Raw genomic sequence first — 15,946 nt, 5'->3', positions numbered from 1 at the left:
AGCTGAATGACCAAGGGCAGCTGGCGAGGCACTGGCATGGGCGTGATGGTGCCTGGGCAGAGCTGTCCCACACATGAGTCTCTGTCCCCAGCACTGGTGTGTTGAGGGCAATGTAGGCCACAGTGGGGATGTTGGGGAGTCTGCTCACAAGCTGCTCAGGGCTCCTCCCACACCCCAGGGCTCAGTTTTGCGCAGAGGTGTCTGAGGTGCCCACCCTGTTGGTTTACACCTCAATCATGGACTGCCAAGTGCTTCCTCTGAGGCAGTCTGAAAACTGGTAAACTTTTTAAAACATGTTTTTCCCCTTTTCTTAAGGTTCTAATGACCAAATTGTAAAAATAATTGAAACAAAATCAAACTCTTAGAACAAAACCCACATTTTTATCAGATCTACTTTTATTTCAGAAGGAAGTTTGTATTATAGTATTTACTTTTGTTTATATACAGGTTCTTCACATTTGTGTTTAAAATGCACAGACCTCCCTTAATTCTCTTGTTCCGGCTTAAATTAGCTGTTATTTTACAATACAAAAAATACCAAAAAATTGCAGTCCTAAATGTATGTATAACATCCACAATCCCCAGCAATGAAATAGTTTACAATACTTACTCCATATTTACATGAGTGCAATAGATGCTAAATTATACATATTAACAAACTAAACTTGAATCCAAACCAAAAACCCCCGAAACAAAACCGTAAATAACTATAAAACATTTCCAGAGCCAAAATTAGTTCAACAAAACAGGCTTCACTAGTGTTTAGAATGTTTTGTGCACAAATTCAGTTATTGAAAGTCGATTCCATTATTGCCTTTAAAAGAGAAGGTGCCAGTTTTCCTCTGCACTCCCAAATCGTCTCCCTGCAGGCGAGGGTGTTTATGAATTTGGACAACTCAGGGGAAATGTCTCTTGGTGGGCTTCGCTATTTACAAACCATCACGGTGATTTTTATGGTTTGAGCCATTTGGTAAATTTGGTAAACATTTCAGGCTGAGAGCCGGTACATGGCCTGAGGCCAGACCCTCTGCCTTCCTGGGTCTATCCTCAGGTGGCCAATTCTCACAGAAACCACGAGGAAAGTTCTCCTGGGATGACAGGTTTGAGGAGCTGGATTCTGTTGTAATTCTGAAGAGCAGCTTTTCCATCTCAGTCACTGCTCTAGTGTTAGCTTAGGTTGTTAGTAAGTAGTGAATATTTGTTGAATGAATGGATGAATGAACGAAATGTAAGGATCAAAGGTGTTAATGAAAAGGATACCACCACCCAAGGAAGTGAATCACTCCCATCCCATCTCTAAATATACTCTATTAAATTGAAGGAGCAAGATTTGCACTGAAAGATAAAATGTATTTTTCTACAGATAGTGCTCTGGTCTTTCCATTTGCCCCAGATTTCCCGGTGCATCTCCAATCTTGCACATCAGGCCTTTTGCTAACAGTCTCTGTCCAGGGCTGCTTTTCTTCCAGGTTAGCTCAGGGAGTATGTGGTTGCCTTCTCTGCACACCTCCTCCCACACTTAGAGGTGATCCTCACAGGGAAGCACAGACCTCTCCCCAAACAGTGTAGGAAGGGGGCAGGAGGTGGACAGGAGGCCAGGGTGAGGTTCTCCATGGGGAAACAGGAGCTATTTATCAACAAAGCAGCCACGCCCAATCCCACTCCCAGTTTTCAGTATAGTAAACTATGGTCCTGGGAAATGGTCACTAATAACTTAGACAAAACCACAACAAAATGCAGCCCGGAAAAGCCCTTTTTGGAAAATCTGACTAGATCTACAGGTATAGTCTTGGAGTCTAAAGACTAAGAGGAGCATTTCTCAGGACAAGATTGGTCTTCCCTGGGCACCCACTGCTCCGAGAAGCTGACAGGAGAGTTACAATGCACTCCCAGAGCCAATGACAGGGGCAGAGACATCCCGGCTGCCTTCGAGTCTCTTCACACACTGCCCGCATTTTCATATGTGCACTGACAGATGATTCCTACTTTAGAAGCTATCCAATCAGTCCCAGATGCATTTGAACACTTGGGCACAATGGGGATGCCTTTCGTGGCTTTGTTATCGTATCAGGGCATAACGAGAGGACTTCTCTGAACCTGGATATCCAATATATGGCACAAAAACATATTAGGTCAAACTCAGACATCATTATGTTTAATAAAAATACATTAAGATATTTTTCTGTTTTATGTACACTCCAAATGTCTGAACATTCAGACACTACTGTATAGTTATGTACAAGTGCAATATCGATGTTTTCATAACTATTTTAATTTATATACAGGCTCTGAAGTTCCACATGACTTCCTCTTGATAACTGACTCTAAGCTGAGTGCCTCCTTCTCCTGCCACCCCCTTCCTCTGGCCCAAGCCTGAAGGAAGCTGTTTGCTACTGGCTGCAAAGGAGAAGCAGGTGGATTCCGTTGTTTCTCCACTGTTGGAGCAGAATTAAACTTCACTTGCTCTTTCCTTCCTTTTAAAAAATAAACATTATCTTTTAGAAAAAAGAAAATAACCAGGTGGCTATGGGACATGGTGCTTATTATTTCAAGGCATGGGACTACCATGGGGAGGAGGCTTCTTTGCCAAGGAAACACCAGTCCTTTGAACAAACAAGGACTTCCCTTGTGGGAGGGTCCTCTCCAGTGGCCTTTTGGTAATCACAGGGGTGAAGGGCCAGTCCCCAGCAGGCTCTCTGCGGGTACTGTGATCTGGGGCAGGGACACGGGGAGCTTGTAAGAGGAGGGGTCTTTTCTAGAACCTTCTGCTCTTTAACAATAATGTGAAAAAGCAGCATTTTGAGAGGCAAGTCTCAAAGTAGAGGTGTTTTGTGCATCAGTGTTTTATGGTTCAACATCCTTGAAAACATCTTTCCAGGCAATTCTTCATGGGAGTGGGGTTAATGTTGGGGAAGAGGTCATACTCCCTCTCTAGGCACTGCATATAAAGGTGAAATGCCACAGTTTTTGCTCTTTTGAGTATTGATTTCTCCGAATTCACAAACTTGAGCATTGTTGTCTAAAGGTCTACGCCCCCAGGGTAATGCCATAGAACACTGGGTTTTGAAGCAGAAGAGAGATCTTGGGAGGCTGCTGCATAATGCCAGAATACAGAGCACCATGGACGGGGACAACACACCATCCAGGCAGTGCCCTGGGGAGAAGAGCAGGGACTGGCCTGCTCCACTTCAATTTGGTCACTACTTCAATTTGGTCACTTTTCATTTGGCATAGTTTTCTCCCCTTGTCCATTTTTCCCATGTGCTTTTCATCCTTATCGTTCACTGCCCTCCCCACAGCTACCCGTTGGGTCTGGGAGGGAGCATGGGAGGCCTAAGCCCCTCCTAGGGAGGAGGAGAAAGAGGGCAAACAGCTTCAGGTTCTCCTCCAGGCTTTGGGCAGGTTCTGCCCGACAACAGGAGACCGACCCTCTCCTGGCACTCCACCTGAGCCTGAGAATGAAGAATGACCCACCAGCTCAAGCAGACTACAGGAACAAAGAGTTGCCCTTTGATTAAGGGGTCCCAAGTGCTGTCATGCTCTTTTCGGCTCAAGGGAGACATGTAACATGAGTGAGCCCCTCCCTCTGTGATGCCTTGGCAGGAGCACCCAGAAGGGCTGAAGCAAACATCAGGCCTAGAGTGACCTGGGGCAAGGAGGCACGTGGGAACATGCCTTATTTAGTGTCCTTTTTGACAACAAAAACAGGAGCTTTGACAGTTAGGTCATTTCTGTTTTCCTCTCAATCCCTGCTGCTACGTTAAATGTTTCTCGGGGTGAGAAAACTGTTTTCTGGCGGCAAATTAGGTTTTAGAAAAAGAGCAGATTGCCAATGATAGCTATTTAAGTTTTATAAGAATGTAGGAATGCAATTATGTAAAAACTTATGCTTACTAACTTTCCAATTGCTAGATCTATTTAAAGTCTAGGCACTTAGTGTGTGTGTGTGTGTGTGTGTGTGTGTGTGTGTGTGTGTGTATGAGTGTGAGAAAGAGAGACAAAGACAGAGACAGAGAGAGATAAAGAGGAAGTGAAGGAGAGAGAGGGAGGGAATGAAAGAGGAGAGAGAGAGAGAACTTCAAATGGATTCAGACTAAATTAATCAAGTTGCTACAGAAAACTACCCATTATATCAGTTGGCATTCCAAGTAACACTGCTGACCTTGACATTTAAAATAGCCTCTTCTATCTTATGATTCAAAAGAGATGGACCATTATTAATTCTCAACTAGAAAAAAAGTTACTCCCTGAAAGAGAGATATTTGCCTAAATTGTGCAAGAATAAATAGCACATCTTTTAAAAAAGATAGCAGGCTTCAGATGAAAACAAGTTAATTCATCTGACTAGTTTTTAAAAGACCATGTTCAAGAATGACTGATGACAAATGTCTACTTGTAAACACTACATCTTTGTTTTTTGCACTGAGACAGTCCCAAGAACAGTTTTCCACACGTGAACCTGAGTGTCATTCCTAGCTCTCTCACTCGCTCTACACCGGCCTCCTCCGTCAACAACTGGATCATCCCTGGACCTGTAACTAAATCAATTATTTCCTATATGAAAGTAAAAGGTTAGATGCTGGAGCACAGTTGGGAGAAACTGTCAAAGAAAGCTTGTGAACATGCGGATGAGGTGGATGTTTCGAGAGTTTCCAGTCTTCTGCCCTGCACAGTGTCTCCCTGCCTGCTCCCTCTTTGCAGACGGCTCTGGCACGCCACTCCTTGCTCACAGGGAGTCCTGGCCCCAGCATCAGATGCAGGTCCCAGGCTGTGCAGGGGGCTGCTGTTTCCGGTTTCTCACTGCTCCTGACTTCTCTTTGTATACTATTGGCATCTGCTGAGAAATGTCCACCAGGGCGCTGGCCACTGCGAGACCTTGGGAGAACCCACAGAGGGAACACATGTTAAGGGGCAGCTTGCTTTTATTAAAAAATAATTTTAAAAATTTCTTCTTACATTCACATGGTGCAATAAATAAATAAAGTACATACATGGGAAAAATCTTACCTCTAACCTGTGTCTCCCTCCATACTCCCCACTTCCATCAGAGTAACTTCTTTAGTTTGTATATATTCTTTCAGGGTTTATTTGTATAAATACAAATACATATTCTCCTCCTCCCCCATTTTTACACAAAAGGAGTACCTTACTTTTCAGCAGATCTACCAAGCAAAGTGCCCTGCCTCGTGGTGGGAGCATCTAAATAAGATTGCAGACATGCTTTAAGCACTAAGTTTCTCCTGTCTTTTTCTCCAAGAAAAAGCTTCACTCTTTATGATGAAATTCAGATTCATTCCACACTGCCCAGATAGCACTAGTTATTTTGATATCTACACCATGATAAGGGTTAGGATAGACTCTGGGGCCAGACTTTGGAATAAGCAAGGTTCTTTAACTTCCCTGTGCCTCAGTTTCCTCTTCTGTAAATGGGGAACAGCACAGGGCTTGTGTGAGAAGTCAATGAGTGAACTGATGTAAAGTCTTAGAATGGTACCTGGCTTATCACCCCACCACCTCCGCTACCACCTTTGCTTTGGGGACTGGTGGGTCCATTCTCCTTTTTGTATTGGTAATTGATTAACTTGATGTTCATTAGGGAAGGCACAGTCCTGGGGAAACTGGATTCCTATGCATGGGAAAAGGCCGGACAGGCTCAGAGCCCTGCTGAGGCCCCCAGGAGCCATGTTAGAGGAGCTTCTTACTCCACCTCACTGAGCCTATAAAATGGGGGAGGGGGGTAGCTTTTAAGTGCCAGGTTTAGTACCTGGCATGGAGTGGGGAATCCACACCAGTGACCACTGTAATAGCAAAGACAGAGCCAGGTGCTTCGGGAGTCCAGAGAAGGGCACCATTTAAAACGGGGGGTAGATCCTAGTCACAGCAATCAGATGAGAAAAGGAAAGAAAAGGCATCCAAATTGGAAGGGAAGAAGTCAAACTGTTACTATTTGCACATGCCATGATACTATATATAGAAAACCCTAAAGTCTCCACCAAAAAACTATTAGAACTAATAAATGAATTCAGTATAGTTGCAGGAGACAAGATTAATACACAGAAATCTGTTGCTTTTCTATACACTAATAATGAACTGTCAGAAAGAGAAAGCACGAAAATAATTCCGTTTAAAATCACATCAAAAAGATGGGCTTCCCTGGTGGCGCAGTGGTTGAGAGTCCGCTTGCTGATGCAGGGGACACGGGTTCGTGCCCCGGTCTGGGAAGATCCCACATGCCGTGGAGAGGCTGGGCCCGTGAGCCATGCCTGCAGAGCCTGCGCATCCGGAGCCTGTGCTCCTCAACGGGAGAGGCCACAACAGTGAGAGGCCCGCGTATCGCAAAAAAAAAAGAATAAAATACCTAGGAATAAACTTAACCAAAGAGGTAAAAGGGGCTTCCCTGGTGGTGCAGTGGTTAAGAATCTGCCTGCCAATACAGGGGACATAGATTCGAGCCCTGGTCTGGGAAGATCCCACATGCCATGCAGCAACTAAGCCCATGCGCCACAACTACTGAGCCTGTACTCTAGAGCCCGTGAGCCACAACTACTGAGCTCACACGCCACAACTACTGAAGCCTGTGTGCCTAGAGCCCATGCTCTGCAACAAGAGAAGACACCACAATGAGAAGCCCACGCATTGTAATGAAGAGTAGCTCCCGCTCGCTGCAACTAGAGAAAGCCTGCGCGCAGCAACGAAGACCCAATACAGCCAAAAATAAATAAAAGTTAAAAAAAAATTTAAAAAGAGGTGAAAGACTTATAATCTGATTAACTACAAAACATTTATGAAGGAATTTGAAAATGATACAAAGAAATGGAAAGATATCCTGTGTTCTTGAATTGGAAGAACATTGTTAAAATGTCCATACTACCCAAAGCAATCTACAGAGTTAAGGCAATCCCTATCAAAATAACCATGACACTTCCCACAGAACTAGAACAAATAATACTAAAATTTATATGGAACCACAAAAGACCCTGAATCGCCAAAGCAATCTCGAGAAAAAAGAATGAAGCTGGAGATATCACGCTCCGTGACTTCAGACTATACTAAAAAGCTACTACAGTAATCAAAACGTCATGGTTTTCCCACAAATACAGACACACAGATCAGTGGAACAGAATAGAGAGACATGAAATAAACTCATGCACTTATGGTCAATTAATCTATGACAAAGGAGGCAAGAATATACAATGGAGAAAAGTCTCTTCAATAAGTGGTTCTGGGAAAACTGGACAGCTACATGCAAAAGAATGAGATTAGAACATTTCCTCACACCATATACATAAAGACCTAAACCTAAGACCTGAAACCATAAAAATCCCAGAAGAGAACATAGGCAGAACACTCTTTGACATAAATCATAGCAAATATTCTTTTGGATCTGTCTCTTAAGGCAAAAGAAATAAAAGCAAAAATAAACAAATGTGACCTAACCAAACTTAAAAGTTTTTGCACAGCAAAGGAAACCCTGACAAAATGAAAAGACAACCTACTGAATGGGAGAAAATATTTGGAAATGATATGACCAATAAGGGGTTAATATATAATATATAAATAGCTCATAAATTGAATATCAAAAAACCAAACAACCCTATTAAAAAATAGAAGACCTGAATAGACATTTTCCCAAAGAAGACATACAGGCACCATACAGATGGCCAACAGGCACATGAAAAGCTGCTGAACATCACTAATCATAAGGAAAATGCAAATCAAAACTACAAGGAGGTATCATCTCACACCTGTCAGAATGGCTATCATCAAAAAGACCACAAATAACAAATGTCAGTGAGGATGTGGAGAAAGGGGAACCCTTGTATACTGTTGGTGGGAATGTAAATTGGTGAAGCCACTGTGGAAAACAGTATGAAGGTTCCTCAAAAAAATAAAAGTAGAACTACCATATTCCACTCCTGAGTATACTTCCAAAGAAAACAAAAATACTGATTTAAAAAGATACATGCACCCACAATGTTCATAGCAACATTCACAGCATCATTTATAATAGCCAAGATATAGAAGCAACCTAAGTGTCCATTAACAGATGAATGGATAATGAAGATTTTTTTTACACACACACACACACACACACACACACACACACACACACACACACACACACACTGGAATACTACTCAATCATAAAAAATAATGACATTTGCAACAATATGAATGAACCTAGAGATTATTACGCTTAGTGAATAAGTCAGACAGAGAAAGATAAATACTCCATGTTATCACTTATACGTGGAATCTGAAAAAAGAGAACAAACGAATGTATATAATGAAACAGACTCACAGATATAGAGAACAAAGTGTTGGTTACCAGTGGTGAAAGGGAAGGCAGGAGGGGCAAGACAGGGGTATGGGATTAAGAGATACAAATTACTATGTATAAAATAAATAAGCAACAAGGATATATTGTATAGCACAGGGAAATATAACCATCATTTATTTATTGATTTAAAGAATGATTTTAACTGCAGGCGAATGGCTGGATGGAGGTGTGGGAGGGGGTTGGGGCTGTGATTTTAGAGGTCAAGGGTAGAAGAAGCAGACTACAGGGGAGAGATGGCAGCTGAGGTTAGATGAGAGACGTGGTAGAGTAAATGAAACAACGTGGAAGAATGAGACTCCAGATGTAGGACCAGCAGAACTCGCCCGTGAATTATACATAGAGAGGTGAGGACTGCCTAGGATGACTCTTGAGTTTCTGGCTTGAGCAACTGGCTGAATAATGAATTCCTTTACTGAGATGGAGATCAAAGGACCAACTGGTTAGAAGGAGGGCAAGCTCCATTTTGGACATTTTAGGCTTGATAAGACCTTGAGGTATCCAAGTGGACATTTCAAGTAGGCAATCGAATAATTGGGTGTGAAGCTTGGCAAGGAGGACAAGAATTAGAGATATTAACCTGGGAAAGACAGTGATTACTTTATTTTTGGGAATAATAAGCTCACAATGAAAAAGAAAAAAGCCCAGCGTTTAGCAGGAGAAACCTTAAGGTGTAGAGACTGGAAAGGAGATTAGCCATTATTTTGTAATAACTTTAAAGGCAGTACCATCTATTAAAAATATTGAATCACTATGTTGTGCACCTGAACCTAATATAGTACTGTAAATCAACTATACTTCAATAAAAATGAATGAATGAATGAATGAAATGGGGGATACAGAAGGGGTGGCAGGGATGGCCCCACCCTTGGGGTAGCTCTCAAGTAGTGAGCAGGTCTTCGTCAGGAGTCCAGGGGGTTGGGGCACATCAGGCAAAGTCTGGCGCAGGAAAGGCCACAGTGTTGCAAGCCTGTCACCGCTCCCCTCCCAGCCCCAGCCAGTACCTTGCCCTCAGGGAGCACCAGTCAATGTCTGCTGAGCTGGGCAGGAGATACTGCTCCAGAGTGTCAGGTTAATGGGTCATTCTGCCCTCAACATGGACAAGGCCAAGTTAGGGGCTGAACTCACAGGAATCCCTAGATGAGGGCAAATCAAGCCATTCGCTTATGAAATGAAGACAATAAATCCTGACCTGGCCATGCCTAATGTCCTCCCTCATAAGAACACCACGGACCCAGACCTTCTGAAAGCTGAGTCGAGTGGAGGCCTGCAGAATCATCTCAACTGAAAGTTGTCTAAAACATGTCTGAGGCATCCCTCCAAAGTACTCCATGATTAATCAAAATACTTCCAAAACTATATTCCATATTTCCTTCATGTTCAACAGTAAAAGAATGTTTATCTAAATTATGATTCAAGTATTTCATGGAGTAGTGTAAAAGATGGATAAAACACTATATAGTAAGTTGTAAAAATGTTTATGATAGTTACATGAAAAAAGAAGAATAAAAATTAGTTATACAATCATTGCAACTAAATTGCTGATAAGGGCTGGAAAGGAAACAGAACGGTGAAAATTGGTGGGTGTTGGATGGTAGAATTGTGAATAAATTTTCAAAAACTTCCTTTAGGATGTTATAATTGTTGTTTGTGCCTTATACTTAGAGTGAAAAAGAAAAAGAAATACATAAATACAGAAAAAGAAATAGTGTTAGAAATACCAATTTGAGAGCCACTAGCTTGAGGGAGCTAGCTGGAAGCCATGAGAGTAAGTAAGATGATTGAGGAAGAGCATATGGAGTGAAGAGGGAGAAAGCCTACATTTAGAGGCAGAGCAAGGAAAAAGATAGTAAAGGAGCAACACAGACGCGGGGGACTGGAAACACTGGCGGCAAAGAAGGTTTGGCCAGAAGCATCAATACCACTGGCAGGCTGAGAAGGCTGGGGCAGTGAGGAGATCCAGATTTTTCCCAGGAAGGAATGGTGACCTCAGGAAAGATAGGTTAGGAATACAGTGGCAATGGGATCATCTCTCCAAATCCTCACAACGACAGGAGGCAGGGCCTACAGGTATACCCCACTTTACTGTGCCTCACAGATACTGTGTTGTCATTGTTGTTTAACAAATTGAAGGTTTATGGCAACCCTGCATTGTCAGATAATAGTTAGCATTTTTAGCAATAAAGCATTTTTAAATTAAGGATGTACCTTGTCTTTTTAGACATAATGCTATTGCACCATAACAGGCTACAGTATAATGTAGACATAACTTATATGCACTGGGAAACCAAAAAATTCATGTGACTCGCTTTATTGTGATATTTGCTTTATTGACGTTTTCTGGAACCAAACCTGCAATATCTCCGAGGTCTGCCTGAATGCAATATCGCTTTTATAACCAAGTTCTCTACAAAAGGGAAGGAGCCTTCACACATCTAAAACATAAACCTCATTTGTCAATGACCCTCATCTACTCACCCGACTGCCCAGGAGGAGGGATTCCACCGAGGCCTCGAGGGAGCCTCACAAACACAGAGAGGACAGCAGCTTTGTTGCCAAAACATGGCTCCAGGGCAATGGGCTTGGGAACAGTCTGGTGGAAAAAAACAAAGAATTACCTAAAGCAGTGTCTCTGAAGAAACACCTTCACCAGCCTTTAGATGTGATTTTTTTTTTCTTTGCGGTATGCGGGCCTCTCACTGCTGTGGCCTCTCCTGTTGCGGAGCACAGGCTCCGGACGCGCAGGCTCAGCAGCCGTGGCTCACAGGCCCAGCCGCTCCGCGGCATGTGGGATCCTCCTGGACCGGGGCACGAACCCGTGTCCCCTGCATCAGCAGGCGGACTCTCAACCACTGCGCCACCAGGGAAGCCCTAGATGTGATTTTTAAAGATGCCCCTATATTAGTTTCTATTGCTATGAAACAAATCACAAACTTCGGTGCTTAAAGCAGCACCTATTTATTATCTCAATTTTGTAGGTCAGAAGTCCAGGCAAGAGCTCTGTAGGGCTCTCTGCTTAGGGATATAGGTCCTATTCATGTCTTCTATGAGTTCTGGAAAAATTCTCAGCTCTATCTCACAAAAGTCTCAAGGGTCTCAGCTCTTGTCTTCAGAAGGTGGAAGTCAAGTTATCAGCTGCATTCCACTTTTACCAGGAGGCACTGGGGAAGAACCTGCTTCAAAACTCATTAAAGTTGGCAGAATCCAGTTCCTTCCATCTCTAGGTCTAAGGTCCCCATTTCCTTGCTAGCGATCAGCCAGGGGCCACTCTTCTCTTGGAGGCCACTCACATTCCCCCCTACCTGGTCCCTCCAGCTTGAGACCACTAATGGTGCTCAAGTTCTTGTCATGCTTCCTCTTCTGCCACCAGCCAGAGAAAGCTCTCCTTATATCTTAATATCAACTACCCTCAGACTTTAATTACTTCTGCAAAATCTCTTCATAGCAGAACCTGGAGTAGTGTTTGATTGAATATCCATAAGACAGGAATCTTGGGAGCCATCTTTAGAATTGTGCCATCAATTTCTTCAAATTGAAGAAAATCATTTCCAGAACCACTGTGACTACAGCACAGGGAAATGAATAGATGAGTGAAATGGCAGAAGTGGGGAAACCAGTTATGAAGCAACTGCAAAAACCTAGGTGGAAGAGGATAATGGCCTAGATCAAGGTGATAGGTAACAGTGGTGGAGGTGGTGCACAGTGGTCAGGAAATATTTTTGAAGATAAAGTCAAAAAGATTTGCTGATGGACTGGCTATCCAATGAGGATGAGAGCAAGGACGAGTCAAGGACAATTTTGGCCTGAGCAACTAGGATGATGAGTTGGGGAAGTTATGCCAGAGGAGCAGGTGTGGGGAACAGTATTTAGAACTCAGTTTTGAACATGTTAAATTTGTTAAGATGCTTATTAAGACATCCAAGTGGGAACACTGAGCAAGCAATTTGATATATGAGTTGGATACTCACAGGAGAGGTTTGAGTGGAGAGGTTTAAATATCATGGTGTTTAAATACATGATGGATAAGATCACTGCTATGGTCTGAATATTTGTGTACTCCCAAAATTCATATGCTAAATTTTTTGGGGGGGCTGCGCTGGGTCTTCGTTGCTGTGCGTGGGCTTTCTCTAGTTGCGACGAACCGGGGCTACTCTTCATTGTGGTGCGTGGGCTTCTCATTATGGTGGCTTCTCTTGTTGTGGAGAATGGGCTCTAGGCGCAGGGGCTTCAGTAGTTGCAGCATGTGGGCTCAGTAGTTGCGGCACGCAGGCCCGAAAGCAGGCGGGTTTCAGTAGTTGCAGTACATGGGCTCCACAGTTGTGGTACATGGGCTTAGCTGCTCCGCAGTATGTGGGACCTTCCCAGGCCAGGGATCAAACCTGTGTCCCCTGTACTGGCAGGTGGATTCTTAACCACTGAGCCACCAGGGAAGTCCCATATGTTAAATTATAATACCCAATGTGATAGTATTTGGAAGTAGGGCCTTTGGGAGATGATTAGGTCATGAGGGCACAGCCCTCATGAATGGCATTAGTGCCCTTAGAAAAGAGACCCTGAGAGCTCCCTCACCCCTCCTACAACGTAAAATTACAGCTAGAGGGAATTCCCTGGTGGTCCAGTGGTTAGGACTCTGCACTTTCACTGTCAAGGGCCCAGGTTCAATCCCTGATCGGGGAACTAAGATCCCATGGTGCAAGCTGCATGGTGTGGCCAAAAAAAAAAAAAAAAAGATTACAGCTAGAAGTCACTATCTATGAACCAGAAAGCAAGCCTTCCCCAGACACCTAATCTGCCAGCACCTTGATCTTGGGTTTCCCAGCCTCCAGAACTGTGAGAAATTAATTTCCATTACTTATAAGCCACCCAGTCTCTGATACTTTTTATAGCAGCCTGAACAGACTAAGACAATCACCAATGGTGTAGGTGTAAAAGATGTGAGAAGAGGCGCAAAGACTGAGCCTGAGATGGCTACGACTGTTAAAAGATGTTGGGAGATGAAGAGGGTTGAACGAAGAATACAGAGCACAGAACAGCCAGAAGGTGTGTGGTGTCCTGACAGGAAAGTCAAGACAGCCTTTTAAAGAGCAGCCGGCTGTGCCGTATGTGTGACACGGGGTGTCACTCAGGCTTGTCTATTCTTCTCAATCCCACAAATTATCACTATTTTATCAGGACAACGTTTGCTTAGATTTAGGCACATGTTTACCATCTGATTTACTCACTATTCCCTCTTATTCCACCCTCCTGGGGTAATTTCCCTCCTCTCTAGCACATCCTTTAGACATTTCTTTTATACACGCCTGTTGGTGGCAAGTGCTCGGTATTTCCCATAATCTGAGGATATCTTTATTTTATCCTTGTTCTTGGAAGGTAGTTACTGGGTACACTAACCTAGGTTGGCAGTTCTTCTCTTTCAATACTTTGAAGACATTCTTCTTCTCTCTTGTAGCTCCTGAGAAGTCAGTCAGCTGTCATTCTGTCATTCCTTTGTAGGTGATCTTTTTTTCCCCAGTTATTTTTTAATGTGGTAAAATGCACATAACAAAATTTACTATCTTAACCATTTTTAGGTATACAGTTCAGTGGTATTAAGTACATTTATATTGTTGTGCAACCATCACCACCATCCATCTCCAAAACTCCTTCATCTTGGAAAACTGAAACTCTATACCCATTAAACGGCAACTCCCCATTCCTTCCTCTCCCAAGACCCTGGCAACTACCATTCTATTTTCTGTCTCTATGAAGTTGACTACTCAAGGTACCTTATATAAGTGAAATCATACAGTGTTTGTCTTTTTGTGACTGGCTTTCACTTAGCATAATGTCTTCAAGGTTCACCTATGTTCATCTATGTAGCATTGGTCAGACTTTCTTTCCTTTTTAAGGCTGAGTAATATTCCATTGTATATATATACCACATTCTGTTTATCCATTCATACCTCAATGGACACATAGGTTGGTTCCAACTTCTAGCTACTGTGAATAAAGCTGCTATGCACACGGTGTGCAAATATATCTTCAAGACCCTGCTTTCAATTCTTTTGGATATATACCCAGAAATAGAATTGCTAGATCATATAATAAATAATTCTATTTTTATTTTTATTTTATTTGGTACACGGGCCTCTCACTGTTGTGGCCTTTCCCATTGCAGAGCACAGGCTCCGGATGCGCAGGCTGAGCGGCCACGGCTCACGGGCCCAGCCGCTCCGCGGCATGTGGGATCCTCCTGGACTGGGGCACGAACCTGTGTCCCCTGCATCTGCAGGCGGACTCTCAACCACTGCGCCACCAGGGAAGCCATATTTTTATTTTTTTGAGGAAGAGAAATACTGTTTTCCACAGCAGCTGCATCATTTTCATTCCCACTAACAGTACACAAGGGTTCCAATTTCTCCACGTTGTAGTGATCTTTTTTTGTTCCGGCTAATTTTAAGACATTCTCTTTGTCTTTGGAGTTCCACAGTTTCACTATGATAAACCCAACTGTAGTTTTCTTTCACCCCTGCCTTCCCTCTGCTTTCTTTCCTTACTCCTGCTTACAATATGTTTTGCTAGAATCTGTATAATCATGTCTTCCATCAGTTCTGGAAAATTCTCAGCTCTTTGAATATTGCCTCTCCTCCATTCATTTGTTCTGGGACTGTGATAATATATATGTTAAGTTTTCTCATTCTATCCTCCATATTCTCATTATCTGTCATATTTTCCATCTCCTTGTCTCTGTTCTGCAGCCTGTGTAGTTTCTTCAGAGTCATCTTCCAGCTCAAAAGCTCTCTCCTTACTTGTGTCTGATGTGCTGTTTAACATGTAAACTGAATTATTTAAAAAATTTCAACTACTGTATTTTCCATTTCTAACAGTTCCATTTGGTTCTTTTTCAGGTGTGATTGGCCATTCTTGACTCTCATGGCTTCCTTATCTTTATGATTCTATCTTTCGTTTCTTTAAACATTTCATACAGAGCTATATTATATTCATTAGGTGCCACTTCTGTTGCTTCTGCTGACTCTTATTCATGGCTTTTCTCTTTTGTCCTTGGTGATCACTGATTCCTTGGTCTTGATCTATGGGAGTCCTACATGGCTGAATTGGGTATGTTTTCCCTCAGACAGGATCTGCATCTACTTCAGCTGTGAGATGTGGGGTGTTACCAGTCTAGAACCACTTTAGACCACGCATGGCTCTGGTTTTGGTTCATGGTTTGTTCTTTTTTGGAGGAGGGAAAGGAGAGTGGTCCCTGGAAATCTCACATACTTCCTGTAAGCTCAGTAATGCTTTAATAAGTATGTTAGGACATACAGGTTTTATATATATATATATATATAAAATATATACACATACATATACATATGTATATATGTGTGTGTATACATATCTCCACGAACATATAGCTGTTTCCCAAGAGTATCTGAAATATTTCATCATTTTGTTAAAAGAGAAAGTCTTATCATTTTCTTCATCATGGTGGGGGGATCAGAATTATTTATTTTGACTACAGAATTCATAGTCAATCATGATTTTTCCCCTTTTAAAAAATCCCCCAAAATACTTATAAGGAACAATGGTTCAATTTAGCTATTTTCAAGTTTTCAAGTATTACGC

The 15,946-nt window shown here is 42.6% G+C and overlaps 1 protein-coding gene across 1 annotated transcript in view; it reads right to left on the bottom strand.

Moving 5' to 3' along the window:
- Positions 1-361: 361 nt before the first annotated feature.
- Positions 362-15,946, bottom strand: part of ATRN (attractin) — a 175,890-nt gene continuing 160,305 nt past the window's right edge. Inside the window, exons 28-29 of the mRNA XM_027078799.1 lie at positions 10,817-10,931; positions 362-4,875 (exon numbers count right to left, since the gene is read on the bottom strand). Coding sequence (XP_026934600.1) covers positions 4,751-4,875; positions 10,817-10,931 — 240 coding nt within the window. The 3' untranslated portion in view covers positions 362-4,750. The remainder of the gene's footprint in view (positions 4,876-10,816; positions 10,932-15,946) is intronic.

This window comes from Aethalodelphis obliquidens, unplaced genomic scaffold (assembly GCF_003676395.1).
Source record: "Aethalodelphis obliquidens isolate GAN/ISIS:26980383/991018 unplaced genomic scaffold, ASM367639v1 scaffold42, whole genome shotgun sequence".
NCBI classification, from domain to species: domain Eukaryota; kingdom Metazoa; phylum Chordata; class Mammalia; order Artiodactyla; family Delphinidae; genus Aethalodelphis; species Aethalodelphis obliquidens.
Note: the sequence above shows the minus strand (reverse complement) of the source record. Positions and strands in the feature narration are given on the sequence as shown.